Source organism: Parambassis ranga, chromosome 13 (assembly GCF_900634625.1).
Source record: "Parambassis ranga chromosome 13, fParRan2.1, whole genome shotgun sequence".
Lineage (NCBI taxonomy): Eukaryota > Metazoa > Chordata > Actinopteri > Ambassidae > Parambassis > Parambassis ranga.
The window spans coordinates 13853612-13879753 of NC_041033.1; the positions used below are offsets into that span (position 1 = coordinate 13853612).

At 40.0% G+C, this 26142-nt stretch overlaps 1 protein-coding gene across 1 annotated transcript; it reads right to left on the reverse strand.

Moving 5' to 3' along the window:
* Positions 1-144: 144 nt before the first annotated feature.
* Positions 145-7828, reverse strand: slc1a5 (solute carrier family 1 member 5). Its single transcript, XM_028419243.1, has 8 exons — positions 7136-7828; positions 3877-3919; positions 3727-3789; positions 3470-3636; positions 3062-3295; positions 2782-2976; positions 2537-2671; positions 145-2425 (listed from the first exon to the last, which is right to left on the reverse strand). Exons 1-8 carry the CDS (start codon positions 7666-7668, stop codon positions 2188-2190), a joined length of 1608 nt encoding a protein of 535 aa, XP_028275044.1. The 5' UTR covers positions 7669-7828; the 3' UTR covers positions 145-2187.
* Positions 7829-26142: the final 18314 nt, after the last annotated feature.

The following is a 26142-nucleotide window of genomic DNA, read 5'->3' on the forward strand; positions in this document are numbered from 1 at the left end:
CATCTATAACCTCCCAGAGGTCTGTGTGTGGTTATTTTTGGAGACATTTTGAAGACATCTACCCTGCCCTAGCTACACGGGTGTTTTGATTTGCTAACACAAGTTTACAACAAGCACAAGATATGTTTAACCAAGCAGACAAAATCCAATATAACAACAGGCCTTTATTGTTTGAAGTATTTCTGATGAAAATACATTCAAGGTGGTAACTCAGAGGAATGGTAGCTCTATCTGTATAACATAACCTTGTACTGAAAAAAATGGAACAAAGTTGAGTACAGTAGCTGTTGTGAGGCATTGTGTAATAATTTTGTACCTGTTCACGTCAGGTAAGAAATGATGAAACCTCAGGCCTGTAATAAATTCATAAATGCCCTCATAGGAAACACTGCAAATCTGGTACAATGTACATAAAGCTAAAATGAGTCAAACTGCTTATATTTTTTAATCACTCATTCCCATATTTAACAGTTATAGATGATATGGATGGAGAAGAACATTCAATTGTGCAACTCTACTGTCTATTCTCAGACGCAACAGAGTTAACATGTACCCAAACAACACAACTCACCACCACACATTCCATAGCCTCGAAGTGTGAAATAACCGAACAGAACCATCACAATCCCAGAAAAAAAGAACAAGAAAATAACATTTATAAAAAAAAAGAAAAACTTACCAGCAACCATAAACACTAGAAGCTGACAACAAAGGCAAATTGCAGTGACTAACATGCCAACAAAATGTCTACAAATTTCTTTGGAGTTTGATTGGAGAAATAAATATCAATTACAAAACATTACTCATCTATACACACAAGGAGACATAATGCACATGTGACCTATAAGCTGGGACACTTCTGTATGTTCAAGAGTCATTCTGATAATGTAGTGGATGGAAAGCTTTTTGTTTTTTTTAATTAAAGTCTTGCAACACTTCTTAGAACATTAAAGTCTTTGTCACACGGTGTGCTTTAAAACCCACATTTGTACCCTACTAAAGATGCTGAGATGAAGTAACAGAAAAAAGCACACATCCCAGAAGACATTATTCATCAACATATTTGCTAAGTTTGTGTGTGTGTGTGATTTTTGGTCTCAAAAGTATTTAAGGAGCAGTCGAAGAACAGTCTTTAAATCAGAAGTTAAACCTGAGCTTATGTTGTCCAAAGTGGCACTAATGTCCATCTGAAGAGGCAGAAGTTGATCTGTGTAAGTCTGTGTTTGTGTGTGTTGACATTTTCTTTGTTGAGAGGAAGTTCTTCCATTCAGCTTTGGGATGTTATTGAGGATATTGTTTCATTTGGTGTGCATTAAAGAACAAAATCTTAAGAACATCTCTGTTTTTCCTCATCATGAGAGGCTTTGTACAATAAGAGAACCACTGAGACGTAACAACTACAAACGCATTAAAAAAGAGCCCCAGAACAAAACAATTAATAATATTAGTGCACTTATCACCAGCCATTTCCATGCAGGGTATATCCATTTTTTTAAATGCTTCATTGAATAAAAGCTGCATAAAAATGGCTAATAGTATGCACTAAAACAAATTTGTATCCAAATCAATTAAACACACATTTTACAAAACACATTTGCACCAGTCATTTGTGGGCCAATGCACCAGAATTGTATACTATTACTGTTACTGTATACTGTCAAAGCTGAGTACAAAAGGGAGAAAGGTAAACAGTCTGAAAGTTAACGGATCCCAATTGTAAAAAATTTAAAAAAAAAAAAAAAAAAAAACCTGGGTGCAGAGCTCCCTGGAAAAGTTCATGTTCTTAAAAAGAAGGTTGAGTCACGCAAATGCTCGTAACGTCCAATTCATCATCATGCATCGCCCACATGACAATCTGACTGAGGACTAAACACTTCCTATATACACACACACAACATGACAAAACTCTAATTTTAAAGTTGAATGGTAACAACCAAACGCAACATTTGACCATATTAATGAGGGGAAGAAGTCAATGTTCATGATACGAACACTCTCAGTGACATTTTCTTGGGAGAAAAGTGTTGTGGTCAGAGAGATTTCCTTTGCACTGTAGTGTAAATGCCATTCCTCTGTCCATGCACTCATTTCTTCTCGGCAAAAAAAAAAAAAAACAGGAAAGGGGGCTTTAACTTCAGGTATCAGTTTGCAGGATTGTCAAAGGTCTTGAAAATGTCAGCACATGGATTACATAACGGACTCTTTGTTAGTGGAAAGCTCTGCTTTGCCCCCTTCTGCATCGTCCCTCCCACCTCGTTTTTCAATGAGTGGCGAGTGTTCGGGGGCAGCAGCTGACACATCGCCCTCAAACGCGACTTCGCTAAGCTCTGCTCCTTCCCGTTTGGACGTGCGGTCAACAAAGTGCTGCAAGAGCCCAGCTCCGAAAGCGTCGCCCTCAACATTCAGAACGGTGCAGGTGCGGTCACTAAAAGACAATAAAATATTGAATATTTAACACAAAGAAAGGCCATCAAAGACAGAAAAGCTTTGATTATATTACTTATCATAAGTGTCAACACAAAGGTTGTACACTTACACGATCCAGTCAACAGCCAGGATGAGAGAAATGTCGCTGGTGGGAAGTCCTATTGCTTCCAGGATAATGGCCAGAGTCAGCACACCACCGGCAGGTATACCTGCTGCTCCAACACTGGATGCAGTAGCTGTCACACTAACACAAATAATGAGAATATCACAATGAGACATACAAATATTCAATTGTATGAATGAGGCAAGTGTAGAATACGTTGTGCATTTCTGTATGTTTTTTTTCAGACTTACAGGATGGTGATGACTTGAACGAAATTTAGGGAGGTCTTGTTCAGCTGAGCAATGAACACAGCAGCAACACACTGGAAAAGAGCAGCTCCGTCCATGTTGACTGTTGCTCCAATAGGCAGAATAAAACGACTGATGTGCTTGGAAATGCCATTATTTTCCTCCACACACTTCATCATGAGCGGCAGAGTCGCAGAACTGAGAAAATATAAAACAGTGTGAGTATATAAAAGCAGTAAATATGTTTATGCGTGAGAGAGTCGAACAAAAGAAGATGAAATACCTGGAGCTGGTTCCAAATGCGGTTGCTAGAGCTGTGAGTATACCCCAGAGAAAGGTGTAAGGGTTCTTCCTTGTGATGACAAAGTAGATGCCCGGCAGCACAAGAAGGCCATGGATGGCGTGCCCTACGATGCAGCAGGCTATATATTTTCCCAAACTGGCAAACAGTTTGCCAACGTCCTCCATCTCTACGATCTTACCAGCTACAAGGAACATGATACCGAGAGGAGCATACCTGCAGACAGACAGGAGGTGCAGGAAAAGGACATATATTACTATAGATGACGCTTTAAGAACACAAAGGAAAGGTCTTTTATTCATTGGGCACATATACTTTAACCAGTATTGAAGAGATCAACACAAAGTTTACACCCCCATTACAGACATGAATCATTTTAGACTTCCTTACCACATGATCCAGGAGACGAGCACCATGGTGGCCTCATTGAAGGAGTTAAAGAACTTGATGAGGATCTCTCCTTCCTCACCCAGCTTACGCAAAGCCACACCAAACACGATAGCAAACACTACTAGGCCAAGAATATTCATGCCATCCTGGTCGGTTCCAATAGGCACCTGAAAACAAAAACCCACACACACAAATCAGAACCCAGTCACATAGTACAGTGAGATATGTGGTCTGTTAAAGTGGAGGCGTTTGCTCACCTTCTCCACTGTGATGTTGCCACCCGTGCCATTCTTGTTAACCAGCTTGTAGGCTGTAGCATACTGGATGAGAGGGAACAGTTTTCTTGTTTAGTGTGCAAATTAGTTTTATAGAATTTCAGTTTATGACAAGCAAGATCAAATACTCACAGACTGAAAGGCGGCCGAGACAAGGTTGGACGGAAAGATGTTTCTGTGGGCATGAAAAGAAAATACAATTATTTCAACCTGTATGATTATCAGATAACAAAGAACAGAGTGCCAACACATTGTTAAACCATTAGCAGGCCTTTGGGATAAGATAAGACTTTATTGATCCCTGGAAGGAAATTTAAAGGCAATATTTGTACAGCATACAGGTGACTTTCAACACTAAGAATGGCATACTACTAGGCTCTGTGGTTGTCACTGATAGACAGACACAATCACAAGCTTGATCATGCGGAAATAGCTGAGAGAATTTAACTATTAATCCCCATTTTTCTCCTTCTGTGCCTGGATTTCAAAACACCAGTCCATAGGTCCAACTGCATTTTCAATCTCCCAAGAACACAGGAAAATCAGCTGTCTGTAATAGATTTAGAGTAATAAGGCATTAACTTCAATGGGCTTTTCCTGCTCATTCATTCCCTTTTCATTAGAACCCAGCATTAGGATTAAACATCATGTGACTGAGAGACAGGGCAGTATACAACTGGAACAGAGGATAAATACTAACTAAAGAGACACGGCAGTGACCATTAGGATATGGAAATATCATGTTTATCTTTGATCCTTGCTGTGTGCATGCATTAGTAAAACAGCACCAGTGTTTATGTGGAAGCAGGGAGCCTGCTTATTTGATTCTGTGTATAAAACTGCACCACACCTGCAGTGAGAACATGCCTTTACTACCTCGTCGCCCAGTGCCACCTTATAAACCTGAATGGATCAGTTTCCACTTCCTCATTCTTTGTTGTGCCTGCTCTGTTCCTATCACAGGTACAGGTGCAGTTTTAATGAAAATCGTGTACAACATCACTCTGATGAATCGTGCTACTTTTGTACTTTAGCAGAGTTTTAAAGAGGCTGCTAAATGCTGCATCTTAAACCGGGCTCTGTGAATAACCCTGACTTTATTATTATTGGTCGGCCAAATGGCGATAAAGAAGGATGACAATGGCTGACACACGGAACTGCTGCATGCCATTAGGCAGGCGTGCCTCTCTTCGGGCAGCCTGCTGTTTGGTGTTCAAATACTCTGGCGTCTTTACATATTCCAGATCTGGCAGCAAGAAGTGAACACCTGGTGGAGCACTATATGGAAGAGTAAATGTTTACTTACATGTAGATGAAAGTCAAAAAAGATATCTCAAAGCCTAGATATTTTCTTTCTCTTTTTTCCAAATGAAAGGGGGGGAAATTAGGCCCTTCTACTTTGTGCACTCAGGATCTACATTATCTGGGTGGTTATATGCTAACCACATGAAAAATAATACCATCACGTATGACAACCACATGCAGCCAGTAGTTAAAGCTCTCTGAGTAGTTCATGGTTAGTACAGATACTCTTTATGGTATGTAAGTATACTCAGGTGACAGGCCTGTGAATGGAGACATATGGTACTAAAACAAATTAAAACAAAGCAGCCAAAGTTACATTTGTGGCTAGTTTTTACATATGACTCTGCGTGTGTGCAATGACAATGAGGGATTAAACAGACTGTGTGACCACGAACAATGACCAGGCCAATTTTATGCTTTGATGAGCAGCTCCAGTAAGTTCCACACTGCCTTTGTTGTCAAAACTAACCAGGACAGACAGACTAAGAGGGCTCGCTTTAATGAGAGGCACGAGCTACACTGATGTCCTTAATGTGAAAATGTGTGTGCACGTGCAGTAGTGGGCATGTGCCTAACACAAGACAAACATTACTGATCGTATTGATGTTGCTCTTAAAGATCAGCTGCCTGGATTCTTGAAATTACACTGCTTTTTGAGAAAACTCCATAATAGGCGATCCCAGACATAATGAATCTTAATACTCAGTTTGAGGTTTATACAGCAGACCAAATACCTGTGTTGCAACTGTGGATACAGTTATGTAAGGGCATCAGATAAATACCAGGGTAACAATGTTTGACTGTGAGTGGATATAGATACGTCTGTATGTCAAATCTGCTTCTGGACACAATGATTGTTTTGAGGTGTAGCCATGACTGGCTCACATTGCTGGAGGAGGAGGAGTCGAAAATTGTGGCTTTTACAAAGTACAATCCCATAATTCATGGAGGCACTGAGCACTCAAAGACAGGATCATGCAGTAGTCCCAAGTGTTTTACAAACTTAAATGTTGCATCATCAATATCAGTACTGTGGTGTCTAGTTTTTTTTTTTTAAGGCAAATGGAAATGACACTACAGCTTAGACCTCCTTATCAGATTTTGCAAGTGCATGTTAGTGCGCAGCAACTTCTACAATAGCCAATGTGTACACTTTTCAACACTAACGTAATGAACTTTTTTTTGTAATGAAGTTTACTCAGATGAGTCACGTCCAGCCCTGCTCTTCCTTTTGGCGGGAACACTAAAATGTAAGAGGAAGAGGCGTGCACTACACAAAAATGGATGTGTAATGGGTCTCTAGAATTAGTCATCAGATTTTTCCATTCACCTAAAATAGTCTCTGGCACAGCTGCATTTTTTTACTCCACGGTTGGCACATGAATTCCCCATAAATATGACATGTTAGTGACAAAAATGGATAAAAAGCAAGGGCAGTAAAACTGACTGCAAATAAGGAAAAGGGTCAGCAAGTTCAAATGGAAATATTTTTTTACATCAGTGCTATGTTGCTCAACATTTCCCTGCACGGCTTCTGTATAAAAACAAAAAATAGCACCAGTTTCTCGAATCTGACGTGTAAACGGAAACTGTCTAGAATGAGTGCAAACCACCCCATGGGGGACATACGCAGAGCCTGTTGTGTTTGTCAGAAACGGGGAAGCCCCAACATGAAGTTTCACCCCATTTCACACACGTGTTGTACGCCTCCACGTGTTTATGTCAGGAAGACAAAATCTGAAATTAAGTTAAATTAGTTAAATTAGCAACTGCCACTTGCTTCTTTTCATCTGTAAAGAGCATTGTTGAAGGACAGCGTGTGTCTCAGCGCGCTGGAAAATCTTCGAGCTGAGCTGATGCAACTGCAAGTTTTCATTACAGCACTACAACCTCTCACAGCTACAAGTAAATTAAGACACGCGCTTAATTTGGCTGCTGTCCTGTGGTTGCTACTCGACTATTTTCCTTTAGGGAATATAAAAACTGGGCTAAATGCCGGTACCCGGCGCGTACGAAAGAGGGGCGCCGTGCACAATTACGCGTTACAATTGAAGGATGAGTCTGGAAGAAGTATGGTGACACTCACCTGATCAAGTCTAAGAAGGAGTCTACAACTTCTTTGTGAGCTGGAACCGTATCATCAAAGCCTGAGGTTTTGTTGACGGCCACTGACCCCGGCGATACGATGAAGGTTATCGCAACCCCAATGGAAGACGCGATCAACGTCGTGACGAGGAAGAAGAGCATAGCCCAACCACCAAGTTTGCCAAGGGCTTTGGGGTCGATGCTGGCCGCTCCGGACACCAGGCTGCACACAACCAGCGGGATGATGATCATTTTCAGGAGTCGGATGAGCAGCTCACCTGGGAAACCGATGTAAATGGTCTGGGTTTGCGTCAGCGCCACGTTGCGCACACAAAGTCCAATTAAAACACCAACGATGACCCCGGCCACGGTGAGAATCACCAGCAAGTTGGCCTTCACTGCTTTCAGCACTCGCCGGGACAGCGGCTCGGGGCTGCTCTTCGTGTGGGTATTGAGTCCGTTTGCCATGGGCTCGTCCATGTGCGCCTCGCCGTTGAATGTCTTCCTGTCGTCCATGTCTATCGTCTCAGCCATTGTGTGCGTTCGAAGACAGCTCCAAACCCCTGTAATAAGAGAACAAGCAGTTGTCTCAGAAACTACTGTTTACTATGATTAGTCCTTTCTCCTGCTGCGAGCGCAACCCACAACCCGCTTCCGCCTCTCTGCTACTTATGCTTCACCCGCTCCTGCTGGTGTGTACTTATCTCAGTCAACACCCACTGTGACGTATCTGCTAACCGGGTGTTGTTTGGCGTGTCTTTTATGCAGTTACAATTATAGGCAAATCGAAAAGGAGAAGTAATACTTTTAGTTACACTGGATATAACGTCTAAATAGTGTTTTACTGATCATTGGTTGTCATTACTCATGTTTGGAAGATTAAATATGAACGTTTGAGGAACTAAATAATCATAGTAGATCTTGAAAGAAAAGACAAAATTAAGGTACGAAAACAAAAAAGATATTTCTAATATCTATATACGGTGATATTAGAAATGTTTTTGTTTTCGTACCTTAATTTTGTCTTTTCTTCTTCTGATGCAATAGTTGGCACTTGTTTCTAGTTATAGTGTATATTGCTGCTGCAATAGCTAATTTTCCCAGCTTGGGATGAATAAAGTATCTCTATTCTATTCTGTTCTATTCTTTAACTCTTTAAATTGTACATGTACCTACTTTTAAACAGGATTTATACAGGATATATTATATATATATAAAATATATCCTGTATAAATTTTATATATATATAATATATCCTGTATAAATCCTGTTTAAAAGTAGGTACATGTACAATTTAAAGAGTTAAAGTTGGTATCGGACGAATAGAATGTGCAATATACACTATAACTAGAAACAAGTACCAACTATTGCATCATGCAGCCCCCTGCAGGACCACAAATGTGCAAATTATGATGATGTATGCAAACTCTGAACTGATACACCCACATGAAAAATTTGAATTCATTTCAGTCTCAGTTATTTTGGTGGGGGGCTTGGCCTTATAGACAAACTTTGGTTGAGGATATGGTTTATTTTATAGTGATGTGATTCTAACAGATTATCTGCCTGTGCTAATCTCTTTCTAGATTACTGATTTTTACTAGAGTAGCAATAAAGTAAGGTGCAATAGCTGAGAGGTGAAGGTGGAGGCTTTGCCTATACAGCTGCAGAGACATGCCATTGTCTTTGATGCAACCTCCCTCCTCTGTGGGCTTGTTTGCTTTTCTGTCAAGCACCACAGTAAAGTATATTGTTTTTGTTGAATGTATAACATCAAAGGGTAATCTACATGGAATGACAAGCCAAAGATCACCGAGGAGTAGGGTGTCCTTTGTCTTACTGAGTAACTGAGTTCAGCTGTAATGTCTCTTGTCCAACTGTGATGAAATAATGACCACATCTCTATTCCACTCATTGGTAAAAATAAGTGGTAAGTAAGAATGAAAGTTAAAGATGGAGACTGAATTTCCTGTAGATAGTGAGTTTTCTTTGTTTCCTCCCTGAAATATTTGGCAAAGTGTGTGTCAAACTGTAAGAAGAGACAGACTCTCGTTGTCTGGGACACAGAGACCTTCAGTCAGATATCTTAAAATTTGCCCAAGACATGCTGGGGTTACCTTACACTCAAACAACAATCCAAGTCTTTTTTTGAAAAGTGTCCCACTGGTAGAAATTTGTGGGAAAGGCACCTTTAACACCAAAGAATACCCACAGGACCAAAACTCAGACTGGTAGGGAGCTGTCTTCTCAGTGCCCAGTTTGTTATCTCAAGCTTGCTCTTTGTTCCCTGTGACTGTGTGAAGGATTGGAAGAATCACTGTGATTCTGTGGAATAGTATGCTTCTCTGTGAGAAAGGACAACTTCAATGGCTAAACCCACAGGCACAAGAGAGCTCAGAGTTTTTCTAGAAAAGGCCCCATCTAAGAAAACACACAGTGCACACATTCTCTCAGTGCACATGCAGCATAAAACGCTTTTACTATTTCATTTAATTTCTGAATGAAAGTCTTCTGCAAGCACATCAGCGGCATCAATAATGACAACAACACTGTGGTTAAATCCCTGGTTATACCGTGACAACTACATCAAGTTTCAGCTAGTGGACACAATAATACAAACAACAGAAGAAGTGGTCCAGCTTTATACACATGTTAAGGCTGTAGTTTATAATGGTGAGTTATTGGATCATATATTACTGTTTTCTAATCTACCCCCTGCCCAGACTGGCCAAAAGACCAGAGGAAGACTGACAGGAAATGTGAATTAATGGTTGGTCATGTGACCACCTTAGATGTCAGGGAACATGAAAGTTAGAAACATAATCCCACAGACTGTGGCTGACACAAAACATTTTCCTCAGGATGAATTTTAATAGTTTGGTTGATGAAGTGTTTTTTTTTTTTTTTTAGCAGGTTCCCTGATCGGCTTTCCAGCCATTTTGTGTCTACTGTTATGTTAGATCCACTAGACTCATGAGATAAAAAAAATATGTGAGGCTTACAATTAGTCCCTGATGACAAAATTAACATCACATAAATTATTTATTAAATATTAATTAATGAATTAAATACGAGTTTCTGGACCTGTAAGGTGTCCTATATTTATGTTGAACTGGCATCAGGTATTCCCTTTAGCCTCAGCTGTTAACTATGATCATTGTAAATGAGTACATGTTAGCATGCTGAAACATTATTCTTAAAATTGTGAAAATATTAAACCTGTAAGCATGAGCAGTTATTATTATCCATTGGAAACTTCAACTGTAGTCTCTAGTCTCTTGTCTGCAGGTTAAGCTGACGTACCATAATAGAAACTACTGCCAATCAACATTCAAATACTGATGTTACTGCATAATGCTGTAGCTGATTTAGGTCATGCAGCACAAGCAGGTAAGCAGATCTATCATGTGACCTATAAAATGGGGAAGTGGAAAGACAACAAACTGCAGCTGTCTCAGGTATCATGAGGAACAGAGTGACTGACAATGAAGAGATTAGAATAGTGGAGAGAGAAAGTAAACTTAATACCACATCCGAAAAAGCCAATTTACTAACTTCTAACGTTTTATTTTAGTTCAGCTGTGGTCATGTAGCACCAAGGTGCAGCACAAATCACTTTCACTGTCTGTGAGAAATTTCTTTTTATCTGGAGAGACAATGCATTTTCAAAGGAATTCTTCCAGAGGATAAAATCCTAACAATGTTTGTCCAAAAACTACATGAAGAAAAAATAATGGTGCTGAGTCAAGATAGTTGAGGAATGTAGGGAAGAGGAAAGGGATGCTTTGAAACTTTCTTTTTTTTCCCCCCACAGATCCTTGGGGATAAATTCCATGAATCACATTTTAAGGTATTTTTTCAATGCTGATGCAAAGATAATAACAAAGGGCATGACTGCAGGGACTGTCTCAAATAGACTATCTCTACAAAACATATGCTATGTATTATTCTTAGATGAAGTAGCAATAGAAGCCGTCAATAAAGGAAGGAAAAGGTGGCTCTAACCCTCCCCCAACAAGTATCTCCCTAAACTGAAAATGTATATGTCCTTATTAGCATGACCACAGGAGGGCGCGAGCTGCGTTAGCAGCGGCTATTTCAGTCACCTTGAAATTTAACTGTATTTTAGAGTGAGGGCGAGCTGCAATTATCAAATGGTCAGGAAATTTGCATTCATGTTACTTTAGAATGAAACCTGTAATATGGTAATGCTTGCTAACCATGATAGCCACATTTGCATTTTGTTCTTATACCCAAGGTGCAGTTTCTCAAAACTTTAAATATGACTATAAACTCACATACAATCACAGGCATACTTATAAAAATATACAAAATTTGCTTGTACTTTCTTTGTAGCTTGTAGTCACACCACTGTTATTCTTGTAGTCCACAAGAGAAGGCCCCTAAACCTTGTCTGATCTCATAGACCGGGAGAGGCCTGTCGAATTTACAAATGGATTTACACCGTGTAATCACACTCCTGCCCTGCCTACCACTGTCCTGCTGTGCCTGTTACAGCCTGTCTGATTACTATACTGACCTCTATTCAAATGTAAATAGTTATATCAGTTGAACAGTTAGTCCAAGATATTTTGCAGAGTGGATGTTGCTAGTTCCAAACTAACACTCAACACTGCTTCTAGTGAGTTTGAATAATTTAATTACATCATCCAACCGAGTTTTTCATAGTTTTTTAGTAGCTGTGATTGATTTCATCTCACATGAACAACTTGTTAGTCTTTTTCGGTTTTAACCATTTGTTGTTTGAAATGACTGCAACTATCTTGACAATTCCAGACTCTGGTATTCCCTCAGTTTCAAAACTATGAATTTTAGCTCTGTGTTTGTGTACATGTAAGTTTACCTTAGATAATCTAAGTTTATCTTATCAAAGGTTTATCTTCTTCTAACCTGGCCCACACAAACCTGCATTTGATCTAATTATCCACACAAAGGGGTTCATTTTAAAGAGAAACTTGCTGAACCTCCACCATGTGTTGGAAAGCTGTTTTTTACTGCCCCAGCACATGTTTTAGCTTTAAATGTTTAACCGTACACTATTCCACCCCTTTTGCTCTCTACAAAACAGGAAGGGGCGTGGATACAGAAAGCGCACTTGAATTGCTGACATTGCCTTGTACCCTTACGTGATGTGTTTTTGCTGCGTCAGGAAGGTTTTTAGTTAATCACAAACATTTTTTGGCATGAGACACTACAGTACATGCAACACTAGGATCAACAGTGAATACTGAATATAACTGTACATTCTTTTGGACCATCAGAATGATTATTATTATTTACTTTGGTAAAAATCCTCCCTTCCCCTCAATCTTGGATGTTTTTTGTTTTTTGTTTGCATCTGATAAAAAATAAAGGAGCAATGCAAATAGTAATTGGGTGTACTTTCTTTCCCCATCCCCACACTTGGGTAATGTGATCTCTCAGCATACTCTGTGTGCGTGCACGCATGCCTGCGTGTGTGTGTGAGAAAGCCAGCACGTGTTACCTGCTGGAGGTCATGGCTCCGTTTTGAGCAGCCTAGTTAAAGGACGGGGTCACTCCCTCTGTCTATTGTCAAAGACGAATACACAATGCCTATGCATGGCACAGTTTAAATTTGCAAATAAGAATGTTTGTGTCACTGTGTGTATTCGAGTTAAGTGACCCATATCAGGTCAGATGAATCAATAACACACAGGACAGCAGACTGCTGAGTGTTGTTTTCTTGGTGCAGCAGCACTGCTTTAATGGATCATGTATTTATATACAAGTTTTCACTATTTTTGTATAGATTTTGAAATTGTAAGATTATCTTCACATATAGTTGCACTAATGGTAAGACTGAGACACTCTGATACCCTCACAGTTATCAAAATCAAGGACACAAGCAATGTATGAGAGCCAGCTGATGTTTGATGTGTCATGTGCCAGACAGCACAGGAAGGAAAAAGCCCTGAAGAGATATTATTCTGAAAAAACAATTTCACACTTTGCTCTACTAATGAAACAACTCACTACATTTATCCATTCAAGAAACACCGCAGGCAGAACAAATAAATCTGGGTAATCATAATGTAAACCAGATCCTGCTAAGAAGTTTAACCTAATACAAACACTATACTAATTTTAAGGAAATCTCTGTTTTTGTTGTTCACATGTGACCTATAGATAGCTGGTTTACCTGTACAACAACAGATTTGCACAGTATCTCTGGCCACCATTTGACTAGAAGTTCACAGAGGGCTGATGTAATGTAGACAGCAGCCGATAAGCGCGAGTGAGGTGTGAGGGGTTGGGAGGGTGGCAGGCAGGCAGACAACTATCTTCCTAAAGGACATCTGCAGGGAACATTCAGGCTCAGGCAGTACAAACCAGACTGAACAAGGGGAAGGCTATGATTTGCTGAAATCAACACGCCCTTCTTGCGATGCCTCCCCCAACTTTCCCAGCTTCTTTTCAGAGTCCTGCTTGGGGAAGTCATATGATACTGTACAGCAGGCAGCAGTACAGTCTTTCCCTCTTTCAATGGCTCACCCTGTCGCCATCTCACGTTTTCTACCTCCTACTCCTTTCTCGTTCACTAGCTTTCTTTGTATAGATAAGGACTGCATCTGAAGAACAAAGAACTGAAGAGGAGGACATGTGACCGTCACATTTAAGTCTGAATAATCAGGAGCGTCTCATAAAACACTGAGAATTTGCTTTTAAAGAAATTTAATCTTCAGGGTTTTTGAAGCGAGATTTATTGGTATGGGTTGTACCCTCAAAGAGGGTGTTCTCGTCATTTGTGATGATTCATGTTTTAGTAACAACCCATACTGTGCTGAGTCACGGTTACTTAGACATTTGCTAGCCACTCTCTTCTTGTGCAGAGTGCACATGCGCCTGGATGCCATGAATAGCATCCTGTTTTAATGGCTGTGGAACCCACAGGAATCTGTCCTCTGCAGAATCTGCTTCAGTTTGAACATAAACTTCTGGGCAACTAAAATAGTTTGTATACACACTGGGCTTGTACACATCTCTGCTTGCCTCTACCTGATAAAAAGTGTGGTTTAAATAAATTTAAATTTGTTTTAAAAAGGGGGTAGTACTTTCCTCTGGATGCTGTTGAGCACTTTTTCTTTCTTAGCCTGACTTTAATGGTACAATGTGTCTGTGTCTAACACCAGACACTGTTGCAGCATAGAAATTATGTCACAACCAAGGATGTTTTAATTTAGTAGGTATACAGGAAGTTGGCTATAAGAACAACCACACATTCAATGCAATGAGCTTCCATATAGATGTCACATGTCATATGATATGCCTTCCAGGAAAAAACATTGCAGAGGAGGAAGTGAGCAAGTGTACAGTTTGTCACACAGGTTCACTACTAATGTAATGCAGGTATATGCATCTACATATGTTCATGTAAATATGTATATTGATGTGTATTCAAGCATTATGTAAAAGCTGTGTTTAATTAGTCCTGTTTACATGTGGAGTGCTAGTTATAACTGGTTTGCACAAGTATAGAGGTTACTTAGCACTATCAGTTTACATAAGAACTGAAAGGCAGTTAGAGGTGTGACAACCCAGTGTTTACCCTTCCTCCTTAAGGGGTTACTGCTGCAATGTTTGGCTAGGCAGGTGTCCTTCATCCGGCCTTGACAAATGCATTGTCCTGACACTGTTCACAGGGCAGGTAAACACTGATATGCATAAACTGGTGCTGTAACACTGAGCAGAGAAGAAGGAAGTCCCTTGCTGAGGTAAAACCATTGACAGTAAAAACTATGGACAGAGCCTCCGTGACGTCACCCGTTTGTTTCTGAAGAGCCGTTTTGAGTCTCAGTGGGAGGTTCCGGGACGTGATGACCGCCGCCATGTTGGCAGCGTCACGTCAACTAAAACTCCGAATATGGACAAAGAGGGGGAGCACGAGCGGGGTTTAGGGGGGCGGGCGATCGTGGAAGCAGGAAACTCACGCTGTGATAGGTCAACTGTCTGTCACTCAAGCGGCAACGCCCATAATTAGGCGTAATTTTAAGTCCGAATACAATTGAAACGAGTGAGTTGTAAAAAAATTCACCCCCCCTACAATTGACACTAGAAGAGAACCTATCATCTGAGACCACAGCGATTTTTTGTACCAGGCCGTAAACATGTTCTTTTCTGCTGTGAAATCGGCCATTTTAACATGGGAGTCTATGGGAAATTACTCGCTTTTGGAGCCAACCCCCAGCTGTTGCAGCGTGAATTACAAGTTTTGACACTTCCGCATGGGCTTCCACTTTGAGCCCCGAAGGTTGCCGCTTGGGTAAAACCTATCAGTGCTTCCATGGTAATGATAGGTGTCATTAACAAACTCTCCTCTGAGAACTGCTGGTTGCCAGAATAACATTCTACATTACTATATAATAACCATGGATTCTCCACATGTGTTGATTAGATTGGAAATCTCTAGTAGTCTATTCCACTGGAATGCATAGGGTTAGCTAGGGACAGGAAAGACAGGTTTTATGTATAATTGTCTCTTCTCCTTTAGTCTCAAGGACCCCCTAGCAATTAAATATTTTTCCTCATCCTTACTTATTCTCTTCATAATCCCTCAGTATATCCACAGATACCTTTTTAATAAACATCACTGCCAACTTAGTCTCTCAATATTGACAACAGAAGGCAATAAAGGCACAGTGACAAATGCTGAGTCAGCTTAACATAATATCAGCAGCCTATAAGGGGCTGCTCTAAATGAAATCACAGTTGGAGGTCTCTGTTCTGACATGCTACACAAACACATTAATTCAATCATCGTCCAAGTAATAAACCAGCAAGCTCAACTGACCTTGAGCTTGTTCTTTACATGGACTTTTAAAGAGTACAGTAAGCATGTAAAATGGAAAAAAAAATCACATAATCTCTCAATCTCCAGATTCACCAGCATTCCTCACCACTTCTCCCCTCCCCTCCCTTACCTTTCCTTTTCTCTCCCTCAGTGTGTGAACCCACATGGCAGCATAATCCCCTTACTGCTGCTGATAATTCCTGCTGGCCTGAGCTGTTAGCTGCAGTAGTAGATCGGATCATGTGCAGTGCTGCAATGTTGGATAGACAGACTGCTCCTGCTGCCACTGACACAGTTTACTATTGTCACAAATGCATTTCTGCCTTGTCTGAAAAGCTGACATGAAAATGATACTCCCCAGTTATGAGCCTGCACAGGTAGCCATGCTATGCTGCATTATCCTCTTCCTCCGCCCTAGTTTCTCACTGCATTAATCCTCCTCTTTTGCCTTTATAGGTCCGGATTACACCACAAACTGCCACCTAATCGCGCAGTAGCCTGGCTTTGGAGAAGCATAAGCTTTGCTTTAGGAACTGCCACTTCATACAATATTGCATGTGAAAAGTTTATTATCAGAAAAATTACACAAAACTGAGAATATACTAAGTTTAAGCAAAAAACAAGACAAAAATTCTACAGCTAGGGTTTAAGCTTCTAATGTGCCATACCCACACTGAACAGATGCTCAACATTTTATTGTTGTGGACAGTATTATTTAGACACACCTGAAGCCATTGTGAGCTTCAGGTTTCAGGCATTCAGTGTCCTGTTTGGCATCTTTCTGAGACTACACCCATTTTGATTTAGTTCAGACTATCCTGGCGGCTCTACTGTACTGCTTGGGTAATATCGGACTCTTCAGAAGTTTATGTGACAGAACTATGTCCCATTGCTTTTTTTATAAACCAGACCTGAAAGAATCTTCCTGAGGGGGCTTACGCAGACAGACGCCAGCAAAGGGAAGGTTTGTGGGGCCCAATGTAGGACCAGTCAGAGGTCAGACAGAGGGGTCAGACAGTCTAAACCTCCCTCTGTGTTGGAGATGCCCCTGGGATAGGTGCTCAGACACACCCCATCCCGTGAGAACGGCCACACTGTGGGGCTCCCCTGGGTTACAGAGACACATCAATGAAGGAAAAAGGTCTGCCTAGCCAACCGTCCTTAACCATGTCTATCACACATACATGCACATACAAACACTGATGTTATACGCTGTTAAATATATTTGAATGCAGTCAAAACATCTCAGTCAAATTTTAAATGTTACAGACACAGAACAAAACGTAATTAATATAGGTCTTAAAGAGATCATCTACCGATTTGACCACAATCCAGGAGAGATGCTAACACACTCATTTCATGTTGAGGTCTGTAAAGCAGGAGATCAATCACCATGGCAACTACTGATATGACCTTAGTAGAGGACATGTTAAAGGCAGCACTATATATTCTGAACGCAAAAATACATAATCCTATTTCCTTTTTAACATGGGAGGGATAAACAGTACTGTTGGAATCAATGTACATAAGTTATCCTACTTTTACTTCATTATATGAGTTACATCTTACGTCGTTATATGAGTTACATCTTACTCTTTATGTGTGCCTAATGATTTAAGTATCTTGCTGTGTGTAGTATCATTTAACCTGTTGATTTATGCTTCTATTTGAGTTAACCTAAATCACATGAGTGTTTTATATTTGAGTTAACCTAAATCACATAAGTGTTTATGTTTGAAGGTATGCTTACTCTAGTTGAACTTTGACATGTCTATACAGCATGGTATGTGCAGCTTAACCACTTTACAACAGGTCAAGACTGGAGAAAGAACAGAGGCCGAAGATAACACACACACACTTTCACACAGAGCTTGTTGAAGATGTTCAAGGACATCGTAAAACGAAACTAAGATTTGTGATGCATGAACCCTTTGTTCCTTAGTAAACTATGTATTAGGGCGTTCCCAACTAATAAAAGGCTTGGAGAACCCAGAGCTGCTTCAGAGTGGCGTGGGAGATTGTAACTGGGCAGTCTCTGGTCACTCTCCTTGCAAGTAAAAGATATCTAACTCTCTGTGTCTCTTTTTGTGCAGGTTGTGTAATACAAATGTTTGGGGTTTGAACCTAACAAGTACACATTCAATAAATGTTGTCCCTTGATTTAGTGATTGCTTTTCTACAGAGAGGAACATGTAATTGCAGTGATGTTTGGTTGAGGAAGGTGATGAGAGTGAGGCTTAAGCACATGTGGTCAGAAGGACTCAGTGTTCCTTTGGCACAAACGTTAAAGAAAAACACTTTTTTTGCCAATTGTCACTCTAGTCTCAAAGTGAAACCAAAAATACTAAAAAAAATGACTTTGTGGAAAAACAACAGAAGCACACACCAAGATACATTTGGGAAAAAATGCTGACATTCCTCTAAGCCTTGCCTGTGTCTGTGACAACAGAAAAAAAATCTAATATAGGTATGTCTGTGGATGCACTCATTCATCCAGGTCCGAAAGTTAAAATAATGTAGTACAGTCTCAGTATGTTAAATACGCACTGAATACTAATACAAATTCCAATGATTTTTCTGCATCAGCCACATACCTCACCAGGTACAATAATATTTGTCATGACTAGCTTATTCTCAGCCTTAGTTTTCCTTGGTGTCCCCTGGTGTGACCTTTTGTCATTTTCAATATAAATGGTAGCCTGCAGACATTTTACAGTGTACAGTAACAGGATATTTCTTTTCATCATAGCAAAGCCTGAAAATGTTCTGATCTCTCTGTTCTCTCCTGTGTGCATGGATGATTTCGAATGACAGCAGCAAAACAAAATCTCCTTCAGTTACACACCAATAATGCTAAGCATTTTAATGATTAATACTAGCTTTGTACCTTCTCATCAGGGTTTGAGGTGGGTCTTTTTTACAATTTTACAAAGGAGCTTTGCCTTATAACCCTAAAAGACATTCTGAATTTGTTGTGCTCAGGTAAGATAAACTAAAAAGGAAATTAAATATCACACATATCACCACATTCTCGCAGTTTTTGCTTCAGTGCTCTGATGACCAAAATGCTTGGTGACTGATTTTGAAATAATGCTAATAAGTTCCAATGCCTTGCATAAAGAACTTGCTGCACAAGATCTACAGCGGAAAAGACTGTAAGTGTTTACATGTGGCACAGAAAAGCTGATTGTGATGTGGCTGACTTTAATTACATTATAGGTCAAAGTAGAATCTGTCTTTTTGCCCTGTATTTCTTAGTTTTTGCATGTAAGATTTGTATCACAGATTAGCTTACATTCCACTTAACGTCAACACTTAATAGCCACAAGTAACAGATTAAATCAATGTGCTAATGGTAGAGGTGTGTGTGCCATGAGACACTTTACCAGCTGTGCACCTTAACTACCGTGAAGCATCCCGGCCCTTTCCTTTTTGACAAAAACGATTGCCTGATAATTTAATTGCCAGCAGAACACAGTGTTCCTTGGCAGGAAGGTCAGCTCTCAGGATACATGAAAATAAAAGGAAGGAAAGACATATGTTTTTCATCAACTGCTAGGGATGCGTCAGTGTGTATCCTAAATAGTTAATGGATGTTACGGAAACACAGAAGCTATAACAAAGTATTGGAAGTCTGTTTAACGGTGGTTATAACAAAAGTGAAAGCAGGGCAAATGTTGAAAACATCTAGACTGGAGAGCTGCAGCAGCACTGAAGCCACCTGGGGTCAAAACACATTGTGGACCTACAGCTGATTTTAAAACCAATATATTGTACATTATCTTATGTTATTTATCAAATTTCCACATTTGTCTTTAGGGAAACTTCATTCAAATCTGAACATTTAAAAAACAATTTCAGTTAAACTCCATGGCATGACATTGAACTAGTGAATTGAACAGGTTGTTTTTACTGTACACCAAACAACTACTGTGTATCTTTACCCGTGAAGGGTCCATTCCTTTCTCACACAGTGTGTGTGTGCATAAACAGAAAGCTGAATTAACAGAGCAATAGTTCTATTTTAAAATAAAAAAAAAACATCAATTTGTGGCTGCGGGTGTTGATTGTGCTGCGGCCCGCCACACATTGGTCTATGTATGGGAAACGCTGCATTCCTGAACTGCACACTTTTCTCTTTTGCTTCCCCTTCTCATCTCTCCATGAAAAAAAGTTGTGAAAGCTATATCAAGGCATCAATCACACTTCTCTATCTCAACTGTGTTTGTATGTATGTGTATGTTTTTTTTATAGCTGCACAAATTGACCTCTTATTGATTGATCTTATTAGATTAGTGTGAAATTTTGCCATAACACCATATACTAGAAAAGGGCATTTCCTGAAGAAAATGCAAGTTTTTGCTGCAGCTGAAGCATTGCTTTGAATGCTGATGTGAAGGATTGCTCTGAATTGCTGGAGAATCAGACCAATTCAGAGCTTTGTATGCCTCTGTGTATGCCTCTGTGTGTCAGCCTGTCACCACGGTAACAGCAGAGGAGAACTCAAAAACCACTCCAACTTTGAGAGCCTGGCATGTGGAAACGATTCAGAATTAGAAAATTCTGAATACAAGTTTGATAGAGCAGCATCTAATGAGCGTTAAAATGGAGTCTGTAGCTTGAAATTTGTAGGAGGAGATACATTTGGCCCTACTTTGACCCTCGTTGAAGGGCTCTCTCATAGACTCCCATGTTAAAAATGACACCGAAATTGCTTATTATTTGAAAAACTTTTTGAAAAAACTTGAAGTTGACCCGGAATGCTCTTTGTGAGATGAACATTTTGACAGTTGAATGGCTGAAATCGGTCAATGTATGCTAAAGATACCCTGCGCCAAAAAACGTACGGAAGAATAAGAAAGAAAGAAAGAAGAGCGTGAAGAACAATAGTTTGATTGCCTAGCAACGGCAATCAAACTAACTGACATCAGTGGACTGTTGACATGGCAACGTACCAAGCTAAAACAAAGGGGCTACACGTTAGGGGGTGGTATAGAGCAATTTTCCCAAGTGCGTTCCAAAATATTTTTAGCCGAATAAATTTTTCTACGACAGACGTTGAACGTCGCACACAAAAATGCGTCATGACGAGGCACTAATCGCCGTAATCGATAATTGGCAAATATAAATCGGTGACACATGATACGATTTTGCACAAGCCTACCCACAGACATGCGGACAGGAAGTTCTAAATGCTGAAGATAACACAGAGAACCAGGAAGATGAAAACGGGTCAGGTCAGATAAAGATACACTGACACATAGCAGCTGTGGCATGCCCTAATACACCAAGTGCTTTAAAGTGCAGTTGAAGCCAGACATCAAATTTCCTGACTGAGAGTTTATGATAACGTTTCTGTGTGATCACTTGATACAACAGAAAGTATTCAGTGGCAACTTGTGACAGCTTCTAGTGATATAACACAGAGATAACACACTAAAATGTCACTCAGAGTGAGGCAATATGAATATGAAAAGCAACAGTCACTGTTGTGACACAGGGATACAGCTACAGTTTTATAAATCCATCACTCACCACAGTGAATTCAGGTGTGAATTTCAGCGTGGTACTGTGATAGAATGCCACCTGTGCAACAAGTCCAGTCACAAAATTTCCTCACTAATAAATATTCCACAGTCAACTGTCAGAGGTATTATAACAAAGTGGAAGTTATTGGGAATGACAGCAACTCAGCCACAACGTGGTAGGCCGCATATAATGACAGAGCAGGGTCAACAGACGCTGAGGTGCGCAGTGGTCGCCAACTTTCTCCAGAGTCAATCACTACAGACCTTCAAACCTTATATTTACTTCGGATTAGTTAAAAAACAGTGTGTAGAGAGCTTCATGGGATGTGTTTCCATGGCCGAGCATACATACATCACAAAGTGCAATGCAAAGCGTTGGATCCAGTGGTGTAAAGCACACCACCACTGGACTCTAGAGCAGTTCTCTGGACACTTCTCCACCTGGCAATCTGATGGACAAGGTTGGGTTTGGTGGTTTCCAGGAGAACGGTATTTGTCTGACTGCATTGTGCCAAGTGTTAAGATTGGTGGAGGGGGGGGGGGGGGATTATAGTGTGGGGTTGTTCTTGTTCTTGTTTTTGTCTAACATCAGTGTCTTAACTCACAGATGCACTTCTGAACATGGTCAAAAATTCCCATAAACACACTCCTAAACCTTGTGGAAAGCCTTGCCAGAAGAGTTGAAGATGTTATAGCTGCAAAGGGTAGGCTGTCATATCAAACCCTATGGATTAAGAATGGGATGTCACTTAAGTTCATATTCATGTAAAGGCAGTTGAGTTGCCAATGTAGTGTAAGTAACTACTTTTAGAAGGTTTTGTTTAAACAAGTATTCTAGGGGAGTTTTTGACCTTTAATAACACTACAGTGGGCCCATGCTTTGTTTGTGTCGCCCATAAAAGGCTGCATATTTGCATGTACATTGACATAAGTCATGTAGGATTCTAGTTGTTAAGATGTTGTTTTTATCAGTGTTAGAAAAATACACAAGAGATAACGGCTGGAGTTCACTTAAGTGTTTTTATCCCTGCAGGAAGGAGCAGTCATATACACAGACAGTCACCTCTGTAGGAGTGCTCAAGTGGTAGGAGTGCTTTTAGAGCAACTCCCTTCTTATACTCTTCTGCTATCAGGGAGATGTTGTTTTTCTCTGAAGACATACAGCTTGGAATTAGATCTTGAAGAAAGCATAATCATAAAACAAGATCATGAGATTTCACACTCTTCTACTGCTAATGGTTATTTACTCATGATAAGGTCATGGGGTCATGGGGTCACCAACCCAGCTGCGTGACCCAGAGCCTAACAGGAGCCACTTGCCTTAACCCCTAAATACAATTGGTTAACTGTTAAAGACTACAATTGGTTAACTGTTAAAGAAAAAGGAATTCTTCCAACAATCAGAAACCTCCACATTCTGAAGTCACAGGACAGAGACGAAACAGAATCAGCAGTGCAAAGCTACTTGCATGTGTGCGCAGGTTCTACTTGCCCGCTAGCTATTTTTACTTGCCCGGGCAATCCAGCAACCGTTAATTTCGGAACCTGACTGGTAGTAGATATTTAAGTAATCTCTATAAAAGGATATCTGTATATGAATATGAGGACTCTGTGGACAAGGGGCCAAAAGTGTCCTAGTTTCCATTCGTAGACTGAATAGTACTGACCAGTCGCATATGAGCAGATATTGATTTCATTTGTGGAAAGCAGATCATGCTGCTTTCTTCAGGGTTTTTAAGGAGACTAAGACAATAGGCATAAATGAATTGTGTATTTATACAATAGGGTTCTGAAGTCTGTGGTCAAAATGCTCTCTAACAATAAGTTTTTACCTTACATACAACTTGGGACCAATGTTTCCGTTGTGTTTCCTTTCTGCTAGACATACAACAAATGACTGACTGCATACAATGTAGAATAAAAATTTTACATTTGAGACAAAAAAAAACATCCAACTGAATCCTGAGAGACAAAACTTGGGCAAATACAGCCAAAATGAGACATAATGAAACTTAACAAAAGTAACTAACATCATTTATGGGAAACGTGTGGATGTGAATAAATATTTTTAGAACTACAAAACATGGCAATGAAGCAAAAAAGACATTTGAAGACATAATGAAAGAGAACACATGAATAAAGGGAAACATTCAACAATCATTTTTGCATTACGCAAAAGAAAGAGGACACAGTGAAAGTGTCTGAAGCAGCAGTTGCACATCCAGGCAAAGACAAACCTGGCTGTAGCACTACTTTTGGACAAATAATAGTTTGGAAGAGTTGCTATCATTAAAAAATAAAAATACAGTCTACAGTGTTGACCCCAGATGTTTACTTACAAATGATGGCATGCTTGTTGCTACAAAAATATATCCAGCATGTACAGACTGTGTTACCATTACGTAAGAGCACATGCTTTTCCAGCACCTGTTTACATCTCTATGCATATTTCCTTGTGGGGCCATGTGTGTGGGTGAGTGCACTGCTGTGTGTGTGCATGTGTGTGTTTATGTCTGATTTCTACCAGTACAAGTCAGCACAAAACAAAAACAAAAGACTATATAAATTGCTTGTAGCAAGGTTTTCTATTAAGGGATGACCTCTGGTGGTTATACAATAAAACTACTGGAAGGAATGTCATCGATGCTTTTAAGAACAACACAAACCACAAGGTGGCAGCAGATGACAGCAACGACACAAGGCTGCCTATACTCCTGTTTTCACACAGATAAAGGTACATCCAACAATCTATGTTTCCATTACATAAACACCCCCTCAGTAGGATGCAGACACTCTGACATGCTAATAAAAGGTTTAAATAAAGGTCAATGCTCCTGATAAAGCAGCTTGGAGCACTTCAAATATGCTCATATGCTACAGGAAATCCACTTCAGCAGAATATGAGCAAAAATGCTCCTCATCTTACATCTCCCTTGTTATTAGTCCGAGCATTGGCAGGGTTTCCAACTACGCTGACCACACAGATTATATAAAAAGACAAAACTGAATGGATCTTATATTTTGAGAAGTCAGGGATATTGGATTCAGCACACATGCAGCAGAAGGCAATTTTTTTCCTCCAGGGTTGTTGTTACATTTTGTTTGCACGAAATGACAGATAAGCAGCCATAATTTAATGATAGAAACAGAAACATCTGCATAGCACTATGTTACTGTCCTTGTTTACTTTTTCTTTGATCTGATAGTCACTCCTGATTTGCATCACAGTTGTATCCAATTTTAGACAATTGTATTCAGGAAATATTCTTGTACAGGCATTTGTTTCATCTTTTTGTCACGTAAAAGCTGCATACACAGTTTCCCCCTTTTTGTGTGTTTTGAGTGACGATTAATTGATTTATGATTCAAATTTGAAACTTAGAGAAAAGAGGAATGTTGCTCCATAATGCCACCTAGACATGCAAACTACTCTGTTAGGGTTGGGCGATATTGGCAAAATAATTAATCATGATTAATTGTGGCATTTAGCTGATTAATTTGACGATTAATTGATGACTATTGCACTTACATGTTTTTGACTCTAAATTGCCACAGTGTTCTAAAATGATACTGACAAATCATCAGTCAAGTTGACTACTTCATTCTAACAGGTTAAGCTGGTAAGTAGTGATTTGGCACAAACCAGCCATGTTTGAAATATTTAAATAACAGATGCACTGCACAATACACAAACTGCTTCAAAATAATAATTAAAGCAGCATTGCAGGCCCTCGCACACCTTGCGATCCGCAGGGCCGTCGCTGTCTCCTCTCCTATGCTCTCCTCTCCTCTCATTTCCAGAGGCGTACAGCAAACACATGTTTACAATAGAAATTAACTGCTGCCAGTAGGTGGCGCTGTGACGGTATTATCCTATTAGCATAATATATCTGTTCAGACTCGGGTCCATAGCAGTACTGTAAGAGTTTGTCCACATTGCATGAAGTATGTTGGTGGTACTGCAGGAAATACAGTGTTTTTTGTAATGGCGAATGGTCAACTTTGAGGCCACGCCCCCGCCACACCGTAACACTTTTGAAAAAATTTTGGAATGCGTTTTTTGTCTTGTCTCTTTTGATGACATCAGTGGATTGTTGACATGGCAACGTACCAAGCTAAAACAAAGGGGCTACACGTTAGGGGGCGCTATAGAGCAATTTTAAACCCAGTTTTAAAAGTCAGCAAATTTAAAAAATTTTCAGCCGTTTGAATTTTTCTAAGTTTGGTGAGTTTTGGGGCTTGTGAAGGCCTCCAAAAGGTGACCTGGGGGAAGCAAATATTTAAAGTAACTTTGTCCATCAAATGTTCTTATCTTCAGGTCACAAAGCAGTACATATCAACATTAAAATTAAACAGGAAGTTCAGAAAAGTCATATCAGTGATTATTTCAAGTTTTGTCTGTGGAAATTAACCTGTGACTGGAACATGTCACACTAGTGCATGTTTTCACTCATACTGTAGAACAGCAGCAGAAAAAACAAACAAACCGGACAATTCCACATTTAAATGTATGTGTGTGCAAATCAACCTGTTACGTTCTTCCAGCGCTTAGTTTGGTCGTAAGGAGCACACTGACTAAACGTACCGCGGATTCTCGGTGGAGAATCTTGGAATTCTTTCCAATATCTGCTGGAGGAGACTTCGCTGTTG

Bases quoted from the DNA above. Each gene is read 5' to 3' on its own strand.
- slc1a5 (XM_028419243.1), bottom strand. From the start codon at position 7,668: ATGGCTGAGACGATAGACATGGACGACAGGAAGACATTCAACGGCGAG. The intron at 3,920-7,135 runs GTGAGTGTCACC...TCATGCCCACAG, and splicing joins TCCTTCTTAGACTTGATCAG to AAACATCTTTCCGTCCAACC. The intron at 3,296-3,469 runs GTAAGGAAGTCT...GTCTGTCTGCAG, and splicing joins CTCGTCTCCTGGATCATGTG to GTATGCTCCTCTCGGTATCA.